We start from the raw sequence: 20,255 nt of genomic DNA, 5'->3' as shown, positions 1-20,255 counted from the left end.
ACCAGGCACCCTGTTCCCATGGAGTACTCGCCGAATGGCTGTGCTGGTCACCTCTCTTTCTCGGCCTTTAGGAGCAAGACAATCTACATCACTATGTGTCCATATTTTTCTTTTTTAATATTGGGATATTTTCCTCACTGGAAATAATTTCACCAATGCCAAATATTTCAAACACATGGACAAATCTGATTTAACCTGATGGCGTGGTGGCCTTCATCCCTACCCTTTTGTCTTCCTGTAGGGTGCTCAAGGATTTGAAACCATGGGACATGATGAAGTACAAGATTACTTTAGCTAAAATCATCTATATTTCTAAGGTCATTTGAAATGATACAAGCAGAGGTAGTTTGGTAAACAATGGAAGTTGTGGTGTTTATTGGAACTGGACACTCTTCCGTTCTTATTGAGTTTTGTCTAGATCTGGGGCACTGAAGACTCTGAGAAAAAAGCACAGAGATCCATAGAATGCAGACTGAGGTTGCTCTGACACTGGGTCATTAGGCATTTGTCATTCTCGCCATTGTATTTCCAGGGCCCTGCACCAGGCCTGGCAGTTGACTGAGCCTCACTAACCATGTGTGTATTGATGGTTGGCAGGAGCAGAGCCAGTTTGCCAGCTGTGAAAGGAAGGGATGGGCTAAAATGTCCTGTAGCTGCTAAGTGACTGGGCAGTGGGTGGACCCTGAGGCTGGGGCAGATGCTTTCACCATGTTCTCTAGGACTCAGCACACAGCCCAGCCGAGTGTCCAGTCAGCTAGGAATTTTGTCACCACAAAGAGGAGCCCTGTTGTCACCCACTATATATGCAACAGGTGGCAGTGGGAACCTGGGCCAGGTAGGTGTGGTGATTCCCTAGGGAAGGTATTCCTAGTGGGATGAGTGGTTTCCCGGGCCCTCAGGTGTCCCTTAGCCCAGCTCACTGCCCCTGTTCGTGTGGGCTTCCTCATGCCAATCATCTCAGCCTTTCAGGGGCATTCCTTTCAGAGGGAGATTCCCTTTGGATCCCAGACTCACTCATGTCAGAGGGTCAGGGCCCTGGTGTGTGTGAATGTGTGTGTGTGATTGTGACGGGGAGTGCATATCAGCATCCTGGTCGTCCCTCTCAGTCCTGACTGCTATCTCCAGCTCTACCCCAGCTTTCCAGTGTCTGTCCGGAGCATCAGAAACAAAGTCCATAGACTGGATGGGGGACTCTGTGGACCCTGGTAATCCAGTTCTGTAGACTGTGGGTATATTCTTCCCCAGATGCCCATACGACTTTTTGCCTCTGGGTCACGGCTGGGCATATATCTGTCACCTTTCCCTTGAACAGCGTTCTCCTTTGCATCCCACACACAACTGTTCAGAGCTGCTGTAGATACTGGTCTGTGCTCCAGTTGTATCTCCATTTCCACTCCCTGGAGATTGTCTGAGAGTTGCCGTCATCCAGATGTTGCCAGCCTGCCTCCCTGCACATCTTCCCCTGTATCACCCAGTCCTAGCTCTCGTGCAAGACAACGAACCTCAAAGCAGAATTCATTTGGCCTTGTGTTCCAGATGGCTGGAAGAGGCAAGAGATGGCAAATTCTCTCTTGCTCCTCTTGGGAACTCGAGCCACAGAAGAACTGTCTACTGAACCCTTCCATCAGAAGCTGTACCACTCCCCTGGGTGTCCTGGGACCCAGCAGGTGATTCAGGTGGAGGAGAGGGGAGGGTCGGGCCTGATCATCTGCAGGACCAGAAAGGCAGGCATGAGACTCTTGTGGTTGTATGTGGTCCCTGTCTTTTGTCTCCATCAGGATGTGGATGGCTCTGCACATAGGAATTTGCTGCTGTGTGGTTTCCTCTTCTGTGATGTTGTGGGCACCATGGGTGACATCTGTTTGCCATAGAAAAGGTGAAGAGGGTATAATTCATCTTGGCTTTCGTTAGTCTCCTTGCCCTGGGAATCTGGGGTCTCAGTGACGTTGTCATGCCAGCAAAAACCTTCACCCTCCAGTGGGAACACCAGGAGGTGGGGGTCATCCAGGCCATATTAGAGCTGGCTACCACTGAAACCCATTCTGATTGTCAAAGTAGTAATAGCATGTTCAAAGTCCACACTGTAAATTCCTGGATTGCTGAATTGGTTTAGTAAGTTGCTATGCATCACGCAGTGGATCATAATGCAGCCTTGGAAAATTATACTTCTGAAAATTCAGTGGAAATTTGAAAATGAAATTGTGATAAGATATCAGTCTAGTGGAGTTCTTAATTGTTCTGGGGGTGATGCCACCTAAAATATTGCTCATTCATAATTTATTTAGCAGATTTGACGTACTTCTGATAGTTTTTTCACATTTCCGTAGTAGAGAAGATTCCTATGACATATGGAAACATCCTGTGCTGCCTCCTGTTCTCACACTCAAGGTTCAGAGTCTTCTCTGGGGCACCCACATTTTCCCAGACAAACTCTGACACCATTATCAAGGTCACCACCCCTCTCCTCTGCAATTCTGCTATACTTATGATGAATGGCCAGTGTCCAGTTTCTCCTGACTCTGATCAGGCCCTGGAACAGAAGACCCAGGCCTCTGCAGACCACAAGTCTTCCTTAGTTCCCAGTGAGGCTACTAAGCATGAGCTTGTCATGGTTTTACGACTTCCCAGTCAGGTCAGAAGGGCCTTTAATGCACAGCGTCTGCACCTGGAGAAAGAGAGTGGGAGGAATTGTGTGCTTTTGCACGAGGATTCAGTGTGCACAACACTTTCTTGCTAAAGATCTGCTGCTGAGGTTTCCTTAATCTTGAAGAGAGCAGAGCTGCAAGATGTAGTGGGGCTGGACTCTGGGATGGTCATGAGGGAATTGTCTCCTGAGGTGACCACCATGAGGTCTGTGGAAATCTTTTCAGCAGGGCAGCTGGATGCAGAGAGCTGCCTTGGAAGTGCTGCCTGGCAGAGAAAGACACGGAAGTGAGACATGTTTGCCCTGGGTGTTTCCTGGGGACCGAGTCCTAAGACGAGGCAGTGCTGTGGGGCTCTAAGTGAATGTCCCAGAGAGGAAGGGTTGAATGGGGGATGCTTTCACTGCTCTGTCCTCACCCTCCCCACCATTTGCCAATGCAAACATTGAATAATGAGACTATCTTCCCGAGCATGCAAGTAACAGATAATTCCTGTGGGTAGATGGTAGCAAATATAGAGAATGACTGAGCATTGTCAAAGATGTATTGTTGATTAAAATTTTGTTGATAAATGGCTTACACTGAATATTAGGCTAATGACTTTCTGATAAGAAATACCCGGAAAATAATGGTAAAATTTACGAGAGCATTTCTGCATGTAGCCAGCTGGATTTGATAAAATATGTGCTCAGTGATTACTCCATTTAAGACATTCAGGCTGCAAAAGTTTAGATGGTAAATGTTATGCTGCAAAGAGTAATTAACATTTTTTTCCAACTGTTTTCTTGAGGTCATAATGGTTTATAACATTGTGTAATTTCAGGCGCACATTATTATTTTTCAGTTTCGGTATAGACTACAAGAGCTATTTACATTTTGGTGGAGGTAGAAAAACCTCCCAGGTCATTCTGTACAGTTACCTTAAGAAGATATTTAAAGCATGATTTTAAATTAAGTCACGTCAGTAATCTTTTATTTGAATATGGGCTAATCTTTAGGGTAAAATTCATGTTATTTTAGTCAACATTTTCTTTGGAATTTTGTATAACTTCAGTATATTAAAACAAGCAGCAGACCCTCCTCACGTTGAAAATGAGAACATCTGTCTATAGGACAGTGGGGGTTGGTGTGGTGAAGGGTTTAGCAGAAGGACTCTGGCTGTGATGGACACGTGGGTTGTTCCATCTCTTGGCCATTGTGAATAGTGGTGCTGTGACCATGGGTGCTCGTTAGCTATTTTTAAGCAAGTAAATCTTTTTTTTCTTCTAGTACTTGTATGGTTTAATTTTTTAGATTTAGATCTCTGATCCATTAGAGGGTTACTTTAGATTATGGTGTGAGGAGTGGATCTAATTCTCTGTATTTCCCCAAATAACTACCTCGCTGTTCTAACACCTTGTATTAAAAGTTTATAGTTTCCCAGTGATTTGAGATGCCACCTTCACCATGTATTAAATTGGGCCTTGTATGGAATTTCAATTGTGTCCTTTGGTCTGCCTGTCCTACACATGCCAATGGCACACAGTTTTATAGTATATAGTCATCCCTCAGCATCCGAGGGAGATTGGTTCCAGGACCCCCATGGATATCAAAATCCCCAGATGTTCAAGTCCCATATATAAAATGACAAAGTATTTGCATATAACCTACACACAACCTCCCATACACTTTAAATTATCTCTAGAGTACTTATGATACCTAATACAATGTAAATGTTGTAGTTGTTAATACTGTAGTTATACTGTATTGTTTACGGAATAAAGAAAAAAAAAGTCTGTTCATGTTCAGTACAATGCAACCATCATAGGCTTTTCGATCTGCATTGGTTGAATCTGTGGGGGATACGGAAGGTGGATTGTACTTTAATATCTAGTGGGGGTCTCTGGTAGGGGGAGAGTAGACAGTCTTGCTCTGGGGAGAGAGATGTCCTTTCATCAATCCCTAAGGCTGTGGGGGGAGGGGAGATGGGAGAATGGATGTCTTGGAGAAGGGAAGAAGCTCATCCTGATCTCCATGACATGGGGGGATTCATTGTCCTGAAGAAGAGACCCCATTTTCCTGGATTTGCTTAGCCTTAGTTCTGGCATACATGAGAAATTGGATATTTCCACTCTAGACATGGACAATTATTAAGGCTCTGAGAAACCCCCCAGAGCTGGCCTCAGCCCCAGAGAAGAAGAGTGAGTCACTGGGGGTCTCAGTCTGACCCCGCTGTTTGAAGCATCTCATTGTTCTCCTTATCCAGGGCAGGAAACTGGACACCCAGGTGAAGACTGCTGGAGGGGCCCCGATCCTATTTTCATAGGAGATGGTGCCCTAGGCCTCATTGTGACACAGCAGGGTGTCTCCAGTGTCACCCTGTGGGTGATGAGAGGAAGTGAAATGAAGTCAGGCCTCTCCACTCCTGCTGCCCTAAGGCCAGGCCCTCAGAGAAGGCAGAGACAGGTCGGCTCCTTCAATTGTGGGGTATGTGAGAAAGGAGGGTGGTGGGGTGCAGCAGTCAAGCTTCTGGATCTTTCCCTCGCTGGGCTTCAGTCCTGACTGTTGTTACTGTCTCTAGCTCAACCCAAGGCGGGGTACCTTCCCTTTCCCCAGGACAAGGCAGCATATGTGTACGTTGTGTGTCTGGTGCTCCTCCCCTGTACCCAGACCAGATTGATGGGACAAAGCACCCCATCACTCCGGTCTGGGCCCGAGACTGAGGCCGTGGGGTGTAGTCTGTTCCCCCGCTCAGCTCTGCCCAGGTCCCTCCGTATGGGCAGCATTGGTGGGTACCTGTGGCCTTACCATGAAAGGGGACTTCCCCTCCCTCAGGTTCCCCACTCAAATCTGCCTTCGGTGGATGTAGAAATGGAAGCCATTGCTGCACTCCTGATCCCTCTGCACTCTCAGCCACACGTCCTGGAGTGTGTCTGTTCTCCCATCCAGGCCCACCAGGCCCCAGCCCGCCACGGCACACATGTCCCCAGGCCTCAGCCTGGTCTGGGTCCGAGGCAGAGCCACTGGCCTCACGACTCTGTCCTGTGTGGCTCTATTCTCCAGCTGGCAGGAAGAGTGCAGGCCCTCAGGGACCCCTGTGCAGAACCCACCCCTTGCCCTCACCACTACCTGGGACTCTGTGCCAGCTTCCTCCTCTATGGTCCCAGGACAGAGTGAAGCCCCCACACTGGGAGAAAGTCAGCTGGGCTGGAGAACCAGGGGGTCAGGTAGGTGGTACCTGCAGTAACTTGATGTCATTCAGGTGGTTCTGCTGATTATACTCAGGGTGGGGGACGGCTCTGCGCACAGATATGCGTTGCTGGGTGCTTTCCCGTCTCCCGATGTTGTGGGCCCCCAGGATGACATTCAAAGGGCTACAAAGGAGAGGAGGCCTAGAGGTAGGTGTGAGCCTCAGCAACTATGTTCCACCAGCTCTGCAGGGCAGGGGGACAGCCCAGGGTGGTGAGACTGCAGCTGAGGGAATTGAGGGGATGGGGGCTCTGGGGCTGTCTGTGCCCTCTCCTTCCCCAAAGCCCCGAGCTGGGGATGGTGGGGGACGCAGTGACCTGAGTTTTACTTCCCCTATAATAAACTGAGAGAGAGTTTGAATTCACATTTTGAGCCCCAATGCGCGTCTTCCATTTCCTCCTCTCGCTCTTTTTGATCATGCCCTTCTTTTCTCCTCATTTACACTGGCCTGTTCCCGGCCCCCAGACCTCCCTGGGCTCTTTCACCTCTTCATTGCTAGAGCCCTGCTTTCAGATGGCCTCTCTTATGACCCGTCTGGGCCTGTGTTACTGGTCACCCCGGAAGCTCCTTAGTTCTTCCCCTTCCCCAGCAGTGGGCTGCTGTCAGCACAAAGTCTTCTCGCACCAGCAACCCCCCGCACATGCCTGGACCCACTAGAGTCTGGGTCTGAAGATATGCCATGTAGGGGTGGGAATGGGGCCTGGCCTCTCGGCCTCCAATGATTGGCCCTGGAAGGAAGCATTCAGTACTTATCTTTGTGCTCATGGAACCCATGGTGTGGATACCTGGTTGGTGGCTCCAGAAAGGCTAGAAGATTGGGAGGCAGGTGAGATGATGCAGAGGACAGAGGAGTTGGCGGTGAGAATTGAGGTCTGCACCACACATTGGGGGAGCACTCCAGGGATCTTCAGGAAACTCTGCTGACTCCCCATTCCAGACCTCAGCCCCCTCCCACAAGTCCCCAGGCCTCAGGCTGGCCTGGGTCCAAGGCAGGAGGAGTAGAAGGAGGAGAAGTTTGTTGCTCCAGGCATGGCCAACTTCAGCCACCCGCATTGAGGAGAGATGCTGTGTTGTTGGATGGGAGCCTGCTGGAGTGGCCTCTCCCTGAAGTTCCTGGTACTTTCTTCCTCAGGAAGCTTCCCAGATCCCCTTGAGTCCAGCTCCTGGACAGCTCATGACCAGCGTGGGATGAGACTAGATGTGAGCTGATGGGACTGTTATTGCTGTTTCCTTGTATGCTAGGCTTTGATCCGTGGGTGGGAGAATGAACTTAGAGAGCACATTTATAAAGCAGGTTCCAGGTGCTGAGACCAATTCCAAGAGTTTTATGTACACTAACTAATTTAACACTCATAGCAACTCTGTGAGGTAACCATTAAAATTATTCTTATTTTATGGGTAAGGAACCTGAGGAACTTTGAACTCGAATGACTTGCCTGGTGATCCTGAGCTAGAAGGTGCCTAGGCAGTCAGGCTCCAGGGTCTGCGAGAGGGCTCGGGCCTCTGAGGTTGGGGACGGTCACTCACCTCCTCCAGCCCTGGGGTGTAGGAGAAAGGCCACCAGGATCAAGAGCGGCTGCATCTTCCTAGGAAGGCTGCCCAGTGAGTTGCTGCTGGTGCTTCCTCCTGCCAGACTTTTAGCCCCCGAGAGAGGAAGGAAGGGCCAGGTTGGGGTCAGAATTCACAGTCCCATTCTCCTGCTGGTGGGATAGGTTTCGTCACCCAAGCTGCTCAGGAGGATTGCTTACCAACTGCCATTTTGATCTGAGGAAGAGAGAGACATCCCAGCCACAGTGTGATCCCCCCACAAGTGCAGAGTCAGAGCTGGCAGCAGAAATGGGGACCCAGGGCCACAGGAGGGGGCGTGGGGCCTGTGTCCCAGAACTCTAAACCCACCAAATTCAATAATTTCCCAACAATGCATGAAAGCTGGTGGCTGCCTATGTCCTCTATTTCCTGTGTCTCCAAGATTAAAGCTCAGTCCTTTGGAATTTTGGTTTCTCTAAATGAATATGTTTCCTGGATTCCTTATTCATTTGTACTTAGTAAGACATGGACAGAGGTGAATGAAACACAGATGTGGGATATGGTGGAGACAGCAGGACAAAGTTGACGGAGATGAAAGAGGAAAGAGGAAGCCTGCCTGTCTTACCCTCTGACCCCTGGCCACCCTGCTGAGACCCTGGCTCCTCCCACTTCTTATTTATTTATTTATTTATTTATTTATTTATTTATATTTTATTGAAGTCACATTGATTATAACATATGTAAGTTTCAGGTGTACATCGTTTTATTTCGACTTCTCTGTAGATTGCATTGTATTCACCACCAAAATTCTAGTTTCCATCTGTTACCCCACGTATGTACCCCTTTACCCTGTTTCCCCCCCCGCCCCTCCTCCCTTCTTCTCTGGTAACCACCAAGTGTTCTTTGCATCTCTGTGTTTGTTTATCTTCCAAATATGAGTGAAATCATACTGTATTTGTTTTTCTCTATCTGACCTATTTCGCTTAGCATAGTACCCTCAGGATCCATCCATACTGTTGCAAATGGCCAGATTTCATCTTTTTTATGGTTGAGTAGTATTCCATTGTTTAATTATACTACATTGTTCATCCACTGATGGGCACTTAGGTTGCTTCCAACTCTTGGCCGTTGTGAATAATGCTGCAATGAATATAGGGGTGTATATATCTTTTTGGATTAGTGTTTGCATGTTCTCTGGATAAATACCAAGAAGTGGAACAGATGGATTGCATGATATTTCTATTTTTAATTTTTTGAGGCGATGCCACACTGTATTCCATAGTGGCTGCACCTGTTTACATTCCCACCAGCAGTGATGAGGGTTCCCTTTAATCACATCCTCTCTAATACTTGTTATTTCTTGTCTTTTTAATGATAACCATTATCACAGGTGTGAAGTGATAGCTCATTGTGATTTTGATTTTCATTTCCCTAATAATTAGTGATGTTGAACATCTTTTCTTGTCCCTGTTGGCTACCTTTATATTTTCTTTGGAAAATATCTGTTCTTGTCCATGATCCCATTTGTGATTGAGGTGTTCGTTTTTGTTGTTGAGTTGTATGAGTTCTTTATATATTTTGGAAATTAACTCTTTATTGGATATATGATTTTCAAATGTTGTCTCCCAGTTGGTGGGTTGTCTTTTTGTTTTGCTGGTGGTTTTCTTTGCCATGCAGAAGCTTTTTTGCTTGACGTAGTCCCATTCATTTATTTTTTCTTTTGTTTCCCTTGCCTGAGGAGACATGATATTCAAAAAGATGCTGCTGAGACCCATGTCAAAGAGAGTACTGCCTATGTTTTCTTCTAGGAGTTTTATGGTTTCCGGTCTTCCATTCAAGTCTTTAATCCATTTTTAGTTAATTTTTGAGTATGGCATAAGATAATAGTCTACTTTCATTCTTTTGCACGTGACTGTCCAGTTTTCCCAACAGCATGTATTGAAGAGACTTTCCTTTCTCCATTGTATGTTCTGGGCTCCTTTATTGAAAATTAGCTGTCTTCCCACTTCTTTCTAGAAACTGTCCATGGAGAACTAATGCATGAGAGTAGATAGGGACACATAGGTTTTTTAACGTTTTTATTTTCTACTTTAATAGGAAATTGTAGTATTAGGTCAAATATGACTCTGAAACGTTTCACAACATCCGTAGCTGGTTACATCCAATTTGGACTCTTTTATTACATTTCCATCAGTTACAACTGTTTTGTCCTCTGCGATGTTGGGACATTAAAGTCGGGTGCTTCCCACCTCCTCCCTGGGCCCCATAGGCTGCCATCAATGCCAATCTTCTGGGCAGGCTGATGCTGGGTCACTTCCCCCTCCCTCACTCTGATGCCGCTATAGTCAGAAACCAATCTCACAGCTCTTAGCTTTGTAGGAGACCAGTGTACTACTGGGGCATTCCGGACATCCTCAGGGCTGCCTTAATTTCAGTCTCAGAGAGAGGTTTTGGAAGCTCCTTGGGAAGTTTCTCCTGATAGCTTGTGGTGTTTTATGGAGTGTCAGTGCTGGGAGAAGGCTGTACCCATGCCATTGTCTTCCCACCACACGTGTCTGCTGGGAGCAAGACACTGTCTTGCCAAGAAGTGGCCTGTGCTGTTGTGCTTGTAGGAAAGAGCAGGTGACATAGGAAATTCAATGAGATCTGCATACAATCTTCCCCTCAAAGTAGTTAGTGGGAGAGAGGGACCCAGACCCTGGATGTGGCAGAGAAGAATTTGAAAAAAGGTCCAGAACCTCAGTGTTTCCTGACAAAAAAGCTTACTTCTGAGACTGGGCAGCTGACCCCGGGGCCCTGGGTAAATAAAGAATGAGGTGGAGGTGGACATATCACTAAGACCCACTTCCAAAAATGCTGAGACAATCCAAATATTCACGATAGGAGAGTGGTAATATACATTATGATATATTCATGGGATGAAACACCATCCAGCTGTTAAAAAGCATCATGTTTGAGAAGACTGCTTAGTGGTGTGGAGCAGTTTGTGTCATGTAATATTAAGTATAAAAAGTAGAATGTAGAACGGTATATACAAATTGATACTAATTTTCTTAAAGAAAAAGACAAGAACCAGAACAACCATTTTATGTGACTCTTAGTTTCACTTCTATCTTATCCAATATTTTATACAATGGAAAGTTGTTAGTTTTATAGTCAGAAAAATACTTATGGCCCCTGGTCCTTCTAACAGCAAACATTGTTAGGCATCGTGGTAGAGATGAGCTAGCAGTTTAGCAAATCAATGTCCTTTTCTTCCAGGGGACGTAGGTGACCCCACTGTGCAGCCTCACTCAAGGTTTGGTGTGGCTGTGTGACTGTTGCAGCAAATGGGATGTGAGTGGAGATGATTTGGGCGCTGTCCAGACCTGGCTCCAAACATACTCCTGTGCCTGATCACGGAGACTCCTCCCCTCCAGAGTCTGACGCAGATGGACACTGGGAACATGCATCTGTCTTTAGGGGACTGAGCCTGCAATTATTGTTCAAACTGGGACACTTGAGAGTACGAGGGGTCACTGCTTACCGGGAAACTCATTTTGGACCGTGTGTGAGCAAGAAATCGACTTCTACTGTGTTAGTCACTGAAATGCTAAAGTTTATCAGTTAGAACAGTTACGGTTATCTTAACTAACACATGGACCAACGTACTGAAGCCTACCTGTTTCCGATTTGTAATTTTTTTTAAATAAAATTATTTTAATAATTATACAATTCAAATATTGAATGAATTATGAAATAGAAAGAAGAAAAATGTCAGCCTTAATCTCACAACCCAACTGACCACTGTGAACAGATGTTTATCCATGTAGATTTTTTCTATGTATATTTTTATATAGATTTTATCACAACATATAGGTTTGATCATAAATATATTTGCTCAGGATAAAAATAAGTTTTTAATCCTATAATTTAAATTATCCAACATAAACATTACTTCATTTTATTAAAAATCGATTATTGAATACTGTTTTAAAATCTCATTCATATTTAATAAATAGGTTTTTAAGTTATCTAAATAATACAGAAAAATTATAGGAAAACTAGGAAAAGCGATATGTAGGAAGAAAAGAAGGCGTAAAAGGAAAATATGTGTATAAGGAAAAATTTGATTGTAGTATATACTGCTAACTGCTTTTGACTCTAAATCCAGAAACATGAAATGAAAAGATTGATAAATAAACTTTCATATGTAAAAAAACAATTGTTAAAAGTTTGTATGTCAAAAAACAGTGTAAGCAAATTCAAAATACAGACAGCAAACTTGGAGAAACTATTGCAACATATATCACAATTAAGGATCTAATCTATCTAGTATATAAAGAGCTCTGAAAATCCAGAAGAAAAAGACCAAAAACCTGATAGAATAATGGGTGAAAGACCTGATAGTTCACAGTAAAATATATTTAAAAAATAATGGAAAGAGTTCACTCATATTAAGAGAAATGGAAATAAAATATGGAAAAATGGAAATAAAAATTCCACTGAGACACTCTGATATCACAGGTTGTCAAAAATTCTAAAGTTAAACAGCGCACTCCATGGGCAAGGCTATTTTCTTTTGATTGGTGTTGCAGGATATATCTTCTTTTTTCTCCCATTTTACTTTCATCCTATCCACGTCCTTATAATGAAGAGTGTCTCTTGTAAACAGCACAAAATGGAGTCATCCATTTTTTTGTCCAGACTGACAATCTCTACCCTTTAGTTGGAGTGTTTAATCTGCTTACATTTAATGCAACTACTGGTGGGGTTAGGTTGGAGAATATCATATTGCTATTTGATTGGTTTTTAGTCATATCTCTATATATTCTTGTAGTGGTTACTCTAGGATTACAGTACGCGTCCTTCACATATCACTTTGAATTAATGTTATACCACTTCATATAGGAACTTTGCAATGATGTATTTCCATTTATCCTCCCTCCCAGCCTTTGAGTTATTTTTGTCATACATTTTACCAAAATGTGTCATAAGCCCTAAAGCATTTTTTGTCTTATATAGTCATTAGTCTTTGAAAGAAATTTATGTAAAGTCTTTTAAATTTAGTCACCATTTACGTTTTGCTTTTTCTTTCCTCCTTCCTGCCCACAATGGGGATCATCTTCTTTCAGCCTGCAGAGCTTCTTTTAGTATTTCTTGCCACGCAGGTCAGATGGCAACAAATTTTCTTACTTTTGTTTTTCTGAAAACGTCTGTATTTTGCCTTCATTTTTGAAAAGTATTTTCACTGGACATAGAATTCCAGAAATAGATTGCTTACTTCTTTTTTACTTTCAACCATTTACTAATGTCATGTCACTGTCTTCTGACTTCCACTATTTCTGATGGAAGCTCATTGTTATTCTTGTTGTTTCTCCTAAAGTAATGTATATTATTTTCCTCTCTGTCCACTTTCAGCTTTTTCTCTGGTTTTCACCACTTTGACTATTATGTGCTTAGATGTGGCCTTCTTTGTCCTCCCTGAGGTTCACTGAGCTTCCTGAATCTGTGGATGAGGAATGTAGTCTAGCAATAGGCCTATGATAAAAAGGAACCCATTGCAGCACTTGTTTTGTGGTGAAATATGTTTATTGGTCAAAAGCTGTGCTGTGTGGGATACACAGACAGGAAATAAACCCTGTGAGTTCTGTAAGTTCACAAAGATGGGGCCCAGCAGAAGTGTGGTGGTGGGCGGGAAGGGCAGATCCATCCAGAGACACGTTCCCAAAACAGATTAGCAAGATCTCGCAGTCTTCTGGGCGTCTCTCCCCCAGGAGCTGGCTTGGCAATTCTCTCCCCGACATCCTGGGACCTGACTCTTCTTGTGGGTCTGGAAGGAAGGAGGGGCGGTGAGAGTGGGTTTTGTGCATAGAGGCATTTCCTTGAGGTCATTACAGAGATATTTTATGTATTTTTATTTTAAAATTTTCATTACAGATATTTTTAAGCAAGAGAAGGATCGTTTCCTCAAAGGTGGGGAGTGCGACAGGGAGATACTTCCACAGACAAAGGAGATTTGAAGGAATCAGCATATTTAGGGTCCTTATCCACCTCCATCTAAATGTGCCCATGAGCAGACTTCAGCTCACTGAACAAGGTGTCTTGAGTAGTTCTCCCAGAGTGGCTGCACAGGAGCCCGAGGTTCTCTCTCCAGGGAGACGTCTGAGAGAAGCTCACCTCTTGCTCAGGGACGCCAGGAAGCCAGCACAGAGAGGGTGTTAGACAACATGTCAGGCCTCTCGCTGGCCTGGCCATCAGGGCCGGGGCTCAGTCCAGGCTGTGTCCTGACTCTGTGGTACCTTCAGTCGGTCACTTCCCCCTCCTGGGACTTTGCTCCCTGTCATCTCTCAAAGGAGGATGAAGACCTACAACAGGGGTTCTCAGACTTGCTTTAAAGCACAGAACCGTTTTCTCAAAGTCAATGTTATAACTAAACTAAACCTGCATGTGGCTGGGCAACTTTTATTTATTTATTTTTTTGTGAGGAAGATCAGCCCTGAGCTAACATCCATGCCAATCCTACTCTTTTTGCTGAGGAAGACTGGCCCTGGACTAACATCTGTGCCCACGCTTCTCCACTTGATATGGGACGCCGCCACAGCATGGCCTGACAAGCTGTGCATGGGTGCATGCCCGGGATCCAAGCCCGGGGCCGCCAGCAGCCAAGCGCGCGCACTTAACCGCTACACCACGGGGCCAGATCCCTAGGCAAATTTTAAAAATATTATTTTTGTTTTGCTTTCTGCATTTTCCTTTTTGTCTTTTTCCATCAAGGAGCCAGGTTCTTAGTACGTCTTAGAAGCAGGGATGATTTTTTAGCTCCAAGTCATGAGCTCCGTAACATCACTGCTTTTCCCTTGTGAAAGTGCCCACAGTCGTTAAGAGACTGGGTTGCTGTATGCTTTGTGCACAACAAGATGGGAAAAGTCATGCCTTTGAGGGTTACACGATCCCAGAGTATTTATCCCTCGTCACAAGAGGGTTGTGCCGTGTGTATTTGGGGCAGGAGGGCTTTAGCCCAGCTGGGACTTCTGCTCAGCCCCTGGGCAGTGCCCCATATCTGTGGCAAGACCTTGGAGGGGTGGCCTCTGGGAGTATTTGTCAAGGTGAGCCCAACACAGGGAGATCCTCATTCAGCAAAGAATCATGTACACTGTGTGGCCTCCAAGCCAAAAACCTCCTAAAGTCCAAAAGTCTGGGTGGCCTTGGAAATGGTGGATGCAGAGTAACCATGAAGGCCTGCAGACTAGAGGCTTTTCTCCATTTTTCCAGACTGTATCCGCCTCCCAGATTCTAGCTGGCTTCTGCGCAGGCAGGAGCTGCAGTAACGACAGGGTTCATGTTTCTGGCTGGTCCAATTGGATGGGAGTTTGGAGTCAGACTCTAATTGCCTTCAAGCAAATGCATCATATAGTTTTTCCTACCATTTGAATCTGGACAATGATGTTCATACCTGCTGCTTTTAAAGCAAATGAACGTAAGGCTGCCCTTCCTGTCTTCTTCCTCCCCTCCATCTGCCCTCTCCTCTAGGTGAAGAGGATGCTCCAGTAAACCGAGCTTAGTAACTTCACTCTAGAAACTAAATGACTAACGTCATTTCCAAATCCCATACTTGCTGTTCTAGAGTCACATGTGATAACATTCATACAGATTGTAATCAGCAATAAAAATAAAATATTTTATTCTTGTGGGTTTTCCACATAGATCTAGGCCACATGGACTCATGTGAAGGAGGGAGGGAGAGTTAGATGATTTGGGTGAAAGTCACACTGTCAGTGTCACTCGGGTTCAGATGACAGAGTCTGTCTTGGGTTCACTGTGTACCCCAGGGCAGAACAGTTAGGTGCTCGATCAGCCCATGTTTGTTGATTGATGGACAACCTGTGCTTTCCAGTCCTACTGCAGAGAGCAGCCCATGCAAACTCAAAATGCTGATACAGCCCTGGGTGGTGAGCAGGGGTCTATGCCTGGAGGCCAGCAAGGACTAAGAGTGACAGGCTGAAAGGGACTCAGGCTACTGAGTGACCAGGTGGCCGGGGGACCCTGAGCACGAGCGGTGACACTGGTCTAGATGTGAGGGGTTGAGGTGGCCCTGCCACTTGAGAGATGGGGCCTTAGGTTCCGGATAGACACACGCCTACCCTGTCCTCCACGGGCCCTGCCTGGTTCCATCACAGGCCTGGTCCCTCTGTAGCCCTCTCTGCCAGGGCATGAGCTGGGATGGCATGTCAGTGGAGAGGCCCTGCTGGAACGACATGGACCTCTGGGGGTCCTGGGTGGGACGGCTGTGAGGAAGGGCCCAGCTCAGAGCACTGTTGTCTGGAGGCAACAGGAGTTGTTGGACTCTGAGGACTCTCAGTGGTAAGCAGGGATGGAGAAGAAGGGGCAGCCAGGAGACTGGAGGCCGAGCTGGGCTCCGAGCTCAGAGCAGGTCAAGGAGGAAACTCAGCCCAGGTGAGAACAGGAGCTTCTCAAGAGACCCGCCCCACTCCGTGCCAGCTCCCCGGGCTGTGGGAGAGAAATGTCCTGCTCAGGCAGCCCCTCCCCTCCCCTGTGCTGGGGGCTGTGCCCTTGAGCTGCAGCCCCAGGCTGTGCCAGCTTGGTCTCTGGGATCTGTGGTGTTATCCCCCTTCCTCTCTGCCATATAACACCTGGAAGGAGGTAAGAAGTTCACCCTGAGCCCCGGGACCAGAGAGGGTCATATTTTCTCCTGACGGTGCTCAGCTTCAGCCCTGGCAGAAGAGCAGGGCCTGGAGAGACTCGTGTTGGTAAGACGGAGTTGGGTGACAGCTTTGCATGGGGGTTGGGGGAGGTGGTGCTGGCAGTGGGAAGAGGAGGAAGCAGAAAATAGCAGATTTGTGTTATTGGCCTTCTAAGCACAGAGTTGGTGCCTGGGAATGAGGGGCAATGAACAAACAAGAAACCAGCCGTTCCCACTCGGCTAAGAGACATTTATTTAGTTGCTGTTGTGATTCTGGATAAGCTCCAGAGAAGATGGTCTGTTTTCTGCAGTTAGAGGCTTTTCATGGTTTTCTTTATCCAGGGCAGGAAACTTGAGACTTTGGTGTAACCCCGTGGAGGTGTCCCGTCACTTCGTCCATAGGAGACAATGCCCTGGATCACTTTCTTACACACGAGAGGGCCTCCAGAATCCCCCTATGGACAGAGAAAGGGAAGGACTGAGCTAGTTCTCCTCCTGGTCCTGCCCTCCCTGTCATCCCAAAGACCTTCTCAGAGAAGGCCTCCTGCATGGCCTCCATGTGGGAGATCAGAGGGGAGGGCGGCCCCTGTGGGCCCCTCAGCTGCCCAGTCCTGACCCTGGACATTGTCACTGTTTCACTTCACTCAGGTGGCAGCTCTCTGTCCTCCCCCAGGTCCCGTATCATCTCCCCATGAAGGTGCTGTGGGACTGTGCTTCAGTCTACTGTTTAAGGACACAGAAGCTGCAGGTGGGGCCGACACTCAGCATGGAGGGTGAGCCCATCATCCAAGATGGGTGCCAGCTCTGAGGAGCCACCTTGTTTTAACTGCTGCACAGCAGGGAGCACAGTTTTCTAGCACGTGTGCCCAGCATGGGGCAGAGTGTTGAACCATCACCGCCCAGGGGAATGCCATTTGTGGATCCATCACAGGCCCCCGGGGGGCTCGCAGAAGTCCTGTGACTTCTCACTCTGGCTGCTCAGCCCTTCCCTTCCCAGGAGAAAGATCAGAGTCCAGGGGGTGAAGGAGACCCCACTTTTTGGAGGAACAGGTCCCAGATCTTCACCAAACACCCCTCTCTTCAGAGCCAAACTAGTGTGATCATCAGTCTCACCTTAAAGGAAGACTTCTTTTCCTTCGGATCCCCTACACAAATCTGGGTGGCTCCGCTGTAAATGCCGGGGTAGCGGAATTCACACTCCCGGTCCTCCTGCACGATCAGCTCCACCTCCTGCAGAGTGTCTGAGATTGGGCCTATTGGAGTGACCCTCCCCCAGCCGGCCACACTGCACACCTGTCCGGGCCTCACCTGGGCCTTGCCCCAGGGCAGGCTGAGGGGCCTCACAGCTGCAGTCTGCTTGGCCATTCTCGCCAGCTGATGGGAAGAGGCAAGAAAGTCCAGCTCAGCCAATGGCCTCCTGGACCTGGACACCGCAATGGGACTGCACTGTCTTCTCTCTCCCCTGAGCCACTTGGGAGTAGCCAGGTGGCCAGGATGGGAAGGAAAGACGGGACAGGTCGCAGTGGGAGGGGAAACAATCTGGACCCAGGAGAGCAGAAGCAGCAGAGAGGTTTCCTTACCTCTAGTAACATGATGTCGTTGGAGATGTTGTTAGGATTGTAGTCTGGGTGGGGGATGGCTCTTCTCACAGGGATGACCTGCTGGGTCTTCTCCTGCTCCTGGATGTTGTGGGCCCCCAGGGTGACACTGATTGCACTGCACAGAAAGCAGAGTTGGAGTGTAGGGGATGTGGAGTCACAGGAGATTCAGCCCAAGAGCCATGAAGAGCAGGTGACAGGTGGGCCAGGCCAGGGCTGCAGCTAGGGGAAATCGAGGCAACCTGAGGGCCGGACGCTGAGTGTCTCTGTGCCCTATGCTGCTCAATGGTGCTGAGGGTATGGTTTCTGGAAGCTTTCTCTCGCCCTCAGGCAATGTTGTGAAAATACTCTGAGTTTGCATTTTGACCCTCGTGCAGGCTTTCTTCCTCCACAGATGCTTTATTTGGCCAGTGTCCTCTCTTCTCAACTGGATCACTGACTCTCACCTCTGACCTTTGACCCCAAACCTTACCTGTCCTATTTCTCACTTTGCATCCTCCAGTCATCTTCTCAGATGGCTCCTCTGATGAGCTCTTGTGGCCTTGAGTTACCACGAGCCGGGGGAGCTTCCCTGGACTGCACCCCTGGACAGAGGACAGGAGTCCCTGTGGGGGTCTCATGAGGTATCAGTTGCCTGTGGCCCCTCACCTTCCCCAGCAGTGAGCAGCCGTCAGAACAAAGTCCTCTCGCACGAGGGCACCACCACACGTCTTCCATCCATCGTTCACCAGAAACTGAACCAAGGCCATATAGGGGCGGGAGTGGGGCTTGGCCTCGTGTCCCCCGATGATCTCTCCTGAAAGGAAACCCTGATCTGCTTGTGTGCACTCATTGAGTCCACCAGGCATATGTAGGCTTACGGCTCAGGACTACTGGGCGTCTGGGAGCCCGGGATGTTTTGGAGTTGGCAAGGGCTGAGGAGGAGCCTCAATTTCCTCCTCTGGGAGAGAGAAGAGGAGCAGGCTCCATCTGTGCATCTGTTCTCCATAGATAATTGGAAGCGAGCATCTCTGTCTGAGAGACAGCGAAGTCCTAGAGGCTCCTGAAAATTCCTCTCCTGACTTTGTTTCCTGTGCATTTGTACGGCCCCCATATAAGGTTGTGCTGCTTTCCAGTGGCCAAGTCTTAAGTTTAGGATCTAGATGTTGTCATGGCCTGTTTTCAGGGCCTGACAGGTAGTGGATGCCCAAGAAGTGTCTGTTGGCTACGTGAAGGAATGGCCCCCAATTGGCCTCTGGATGAGGATTGGTAGGGCCAGTGCTTGTGGGATTATAGAAAGCAGAGAAGTTGGGGTCTGCCAAACAGTGGCTGCTTCCTGGAAAGAGGGGAGGTGCTAAAGGCCTGGGAAGAAGAGTAGAGTTGGTGAAGGGACAGAGGGGCCTTGGGACTGAGCAAGGCACCAACAATCATCCAGGGACTGTGGTCCCACCAGCTCCAGGGTCTGCTGAGCTCTGGGATTCTCTCCTGAGCAGACACTGAAGGGAACATCTGCCTCATCCCAGACAGGGAAGCCAGGCCCCACTCTGTCATCTGCTGGGGGATTTATTATTTTCTCTTTTCCAGTTTCCCTCCCTCTGCCAGGCACATCTAGTTAAGTTTCACTTTCCAGATGGCAACTGGAGGGCTGGGGAGGGAATAGCACCCACTGGCTCTTCTTGAGAACAGCCTTCTGCCCTGCCGTTCCTGCTAGTAGCTTATCCAGTATCATACTCCGGGGTCTGAGGTGGGAACGGAGCTGGATTAGGACTGTAGCTGGTGGATAGATGGATCAGGGTTGTGCAGAAGGGGCAGAGGATCTGTGCTCCCTGTGGGATGGGATGGGGCCTCTGAGGGTGGGGATGGTCACTCACCTGCCTCTGCCCTGGCAGACAGTAGAAAGGCCAGCAGGAGCAGGAGACGCTGCATCTTTCCAGGAAGGCTGCCCAGCTCGGAGCTGCTGGTGCTTCCTCCTTGCTCTCTTATAGCCGCCAGGAGAGGAAAGAAGTGCAGGTGGGCTCAATGACGTCAAGTCCCCCTCGGTTGTGTGGTGCTTCATCATAGATGGCTTTCTACAAAAGCTTCCCCACCCCCAACCCCTCTGCCTGATGATGTCCTCTGGGTTGTTGTCTGAGAATCATTCGGTGACCACATCAGTGGCCACAGTGGATGACTCAGTGCCGACCACTTGTTCTAGCCCGGAGCAGGAACCCGAGCATAGAAGGTAGAGACTGCGGGCTGTGGTATCGACTAGTAGAGGTGTTGGAGCCCCTGAAACCTTCTATCCCAGTGCTAGAAACACCAGTGCCTCATTCCCATGTTGCTAAGTCCATCCGGATAATTCCTTTAGCAGATGTGTGTCTGGGCCCTTCTCTCTGCTATGACCAAGCATATTGGAGGTGTTTTTGATGCCATGTAAACAGCCCAGAAATTCTGAGTATCATCCCAGCTTCCAAATAGGAATGCAGAGACAACTCCTATCTGAGGCAGCAATCTCTTCTCAACGACGTGGCTGAGTCTCACGGTCAAATGAAGTCAGCTAGGGCCAAGTTCTGGCCCTTCATGCCTCTAGGTTCTGATTTTAGGCATAACTTAAGAGAA

At 47.8% G+C, this 20,255-nt stretch overlaps 1 protein-coding gene and 1 pseudogene across 4 annotated transcripts; both read right to left on the bottom strand.

Annotated features, from left to right (window-relative positions):
- Positions 1 to 4,754: 4,754 nt before the first annotated feature.
- On the bottom strand, positions 4,755 to 7,452 carry LOC131405275 (cathepsin G-like; annotated as a pseudogene).
- An 8,939-nt stretch (positions 7,453 to 16,391) lies between these two features.
- Positions 16,392 to 19,598, bottom strand: LOC131405712 (granzyme B-like). Of its 4 annotated transcripts, XM_058540814.1 has the most exons (6): positions 19,549 to 19,583; positions 19,108 to 19,127; positions 18,327 to 18,474; positions 17,661 to 17,796; positions 17,194 to 17,454; positions 16,392 to 16,535 (listed from the first exon to the last, which is right to left on the bottom strand). In XM_058540814.1, the coding sequence occupies exons 1-6, from the start codon at positions 19,581 to 19,583 to the stop codon at positions 16,392 to 16,394; spliced, it is 744 nt and encodes a 247-aa protein (XP_058396797.1). The 4 variants fall into 4 exon arrangements, with proteins under 4 accessions (XP_058396797.1, XP_058396800.1, XP_058396798.1 ...); XM_058540817.1 differs by lacking the exon at positions 19,108 to 19,127 and having other exon boundaries at positions 19,529 to 19,598; XM_058540815.1 differs by lacking the exon at positions 19,108 to 19,127 and having other exon boundaries at positions 17,389 to 17,454; positions 19,529 to 19,583.
- Between the last annotated feature and the right edge of the window lie 657 nt (positions 19,599 to 20,255).

The sequence above is a fragment of the Diceros bicornis genome, chromosome 5 (genome assembly GCF_020826845.1).
Source record: "Diceros bicornis minor isolate mBicDic1 chromosome 5, mDicBic1.mat.cur, whole genome shotgun sequence".
In the NCBI taxonomy this organism is placed as follows: Eukaryota; Metazoa; Chordata; class Mammalia; order Perissodactyla; family Rhinocerotidae; genus Diceros; species Diceros bicornis.
The sequence above is the reverse complement of the archived record's forward strand: the minus strand, read 5'-3'. Positions and strand labels throughout refer to the sequence as shown.

What these genes read in the sequence shown, in the direction of transcription:
- LOC131405712 (XM_058540817.1), bottom strand. Translation starts at nt 19,583, where the DNA reads ATGCAGCGTCTCCTGCTCCTGCTGGCCTTTCTACTGTCTGCCAGGGCA. An exon ending in GTCTGCCAGGGCAGAGGCAG is followed by an intron (nt 18,475 to 19,528) that starts GTGAGTGACCAT and finishes GTTTCCTTTCAG; the next exon opens with GAGAGATCATCGGGGGACAC. An exon ending in GCTGCTCACTGCTGGGGAAG is followed by an intron (nt 17,797 to 18,326) that starts GTGAGGGGCCAC and finishes CTTTCTGTGCAG; the next exon opens with TGCAATCAGTGTCACCCTGG.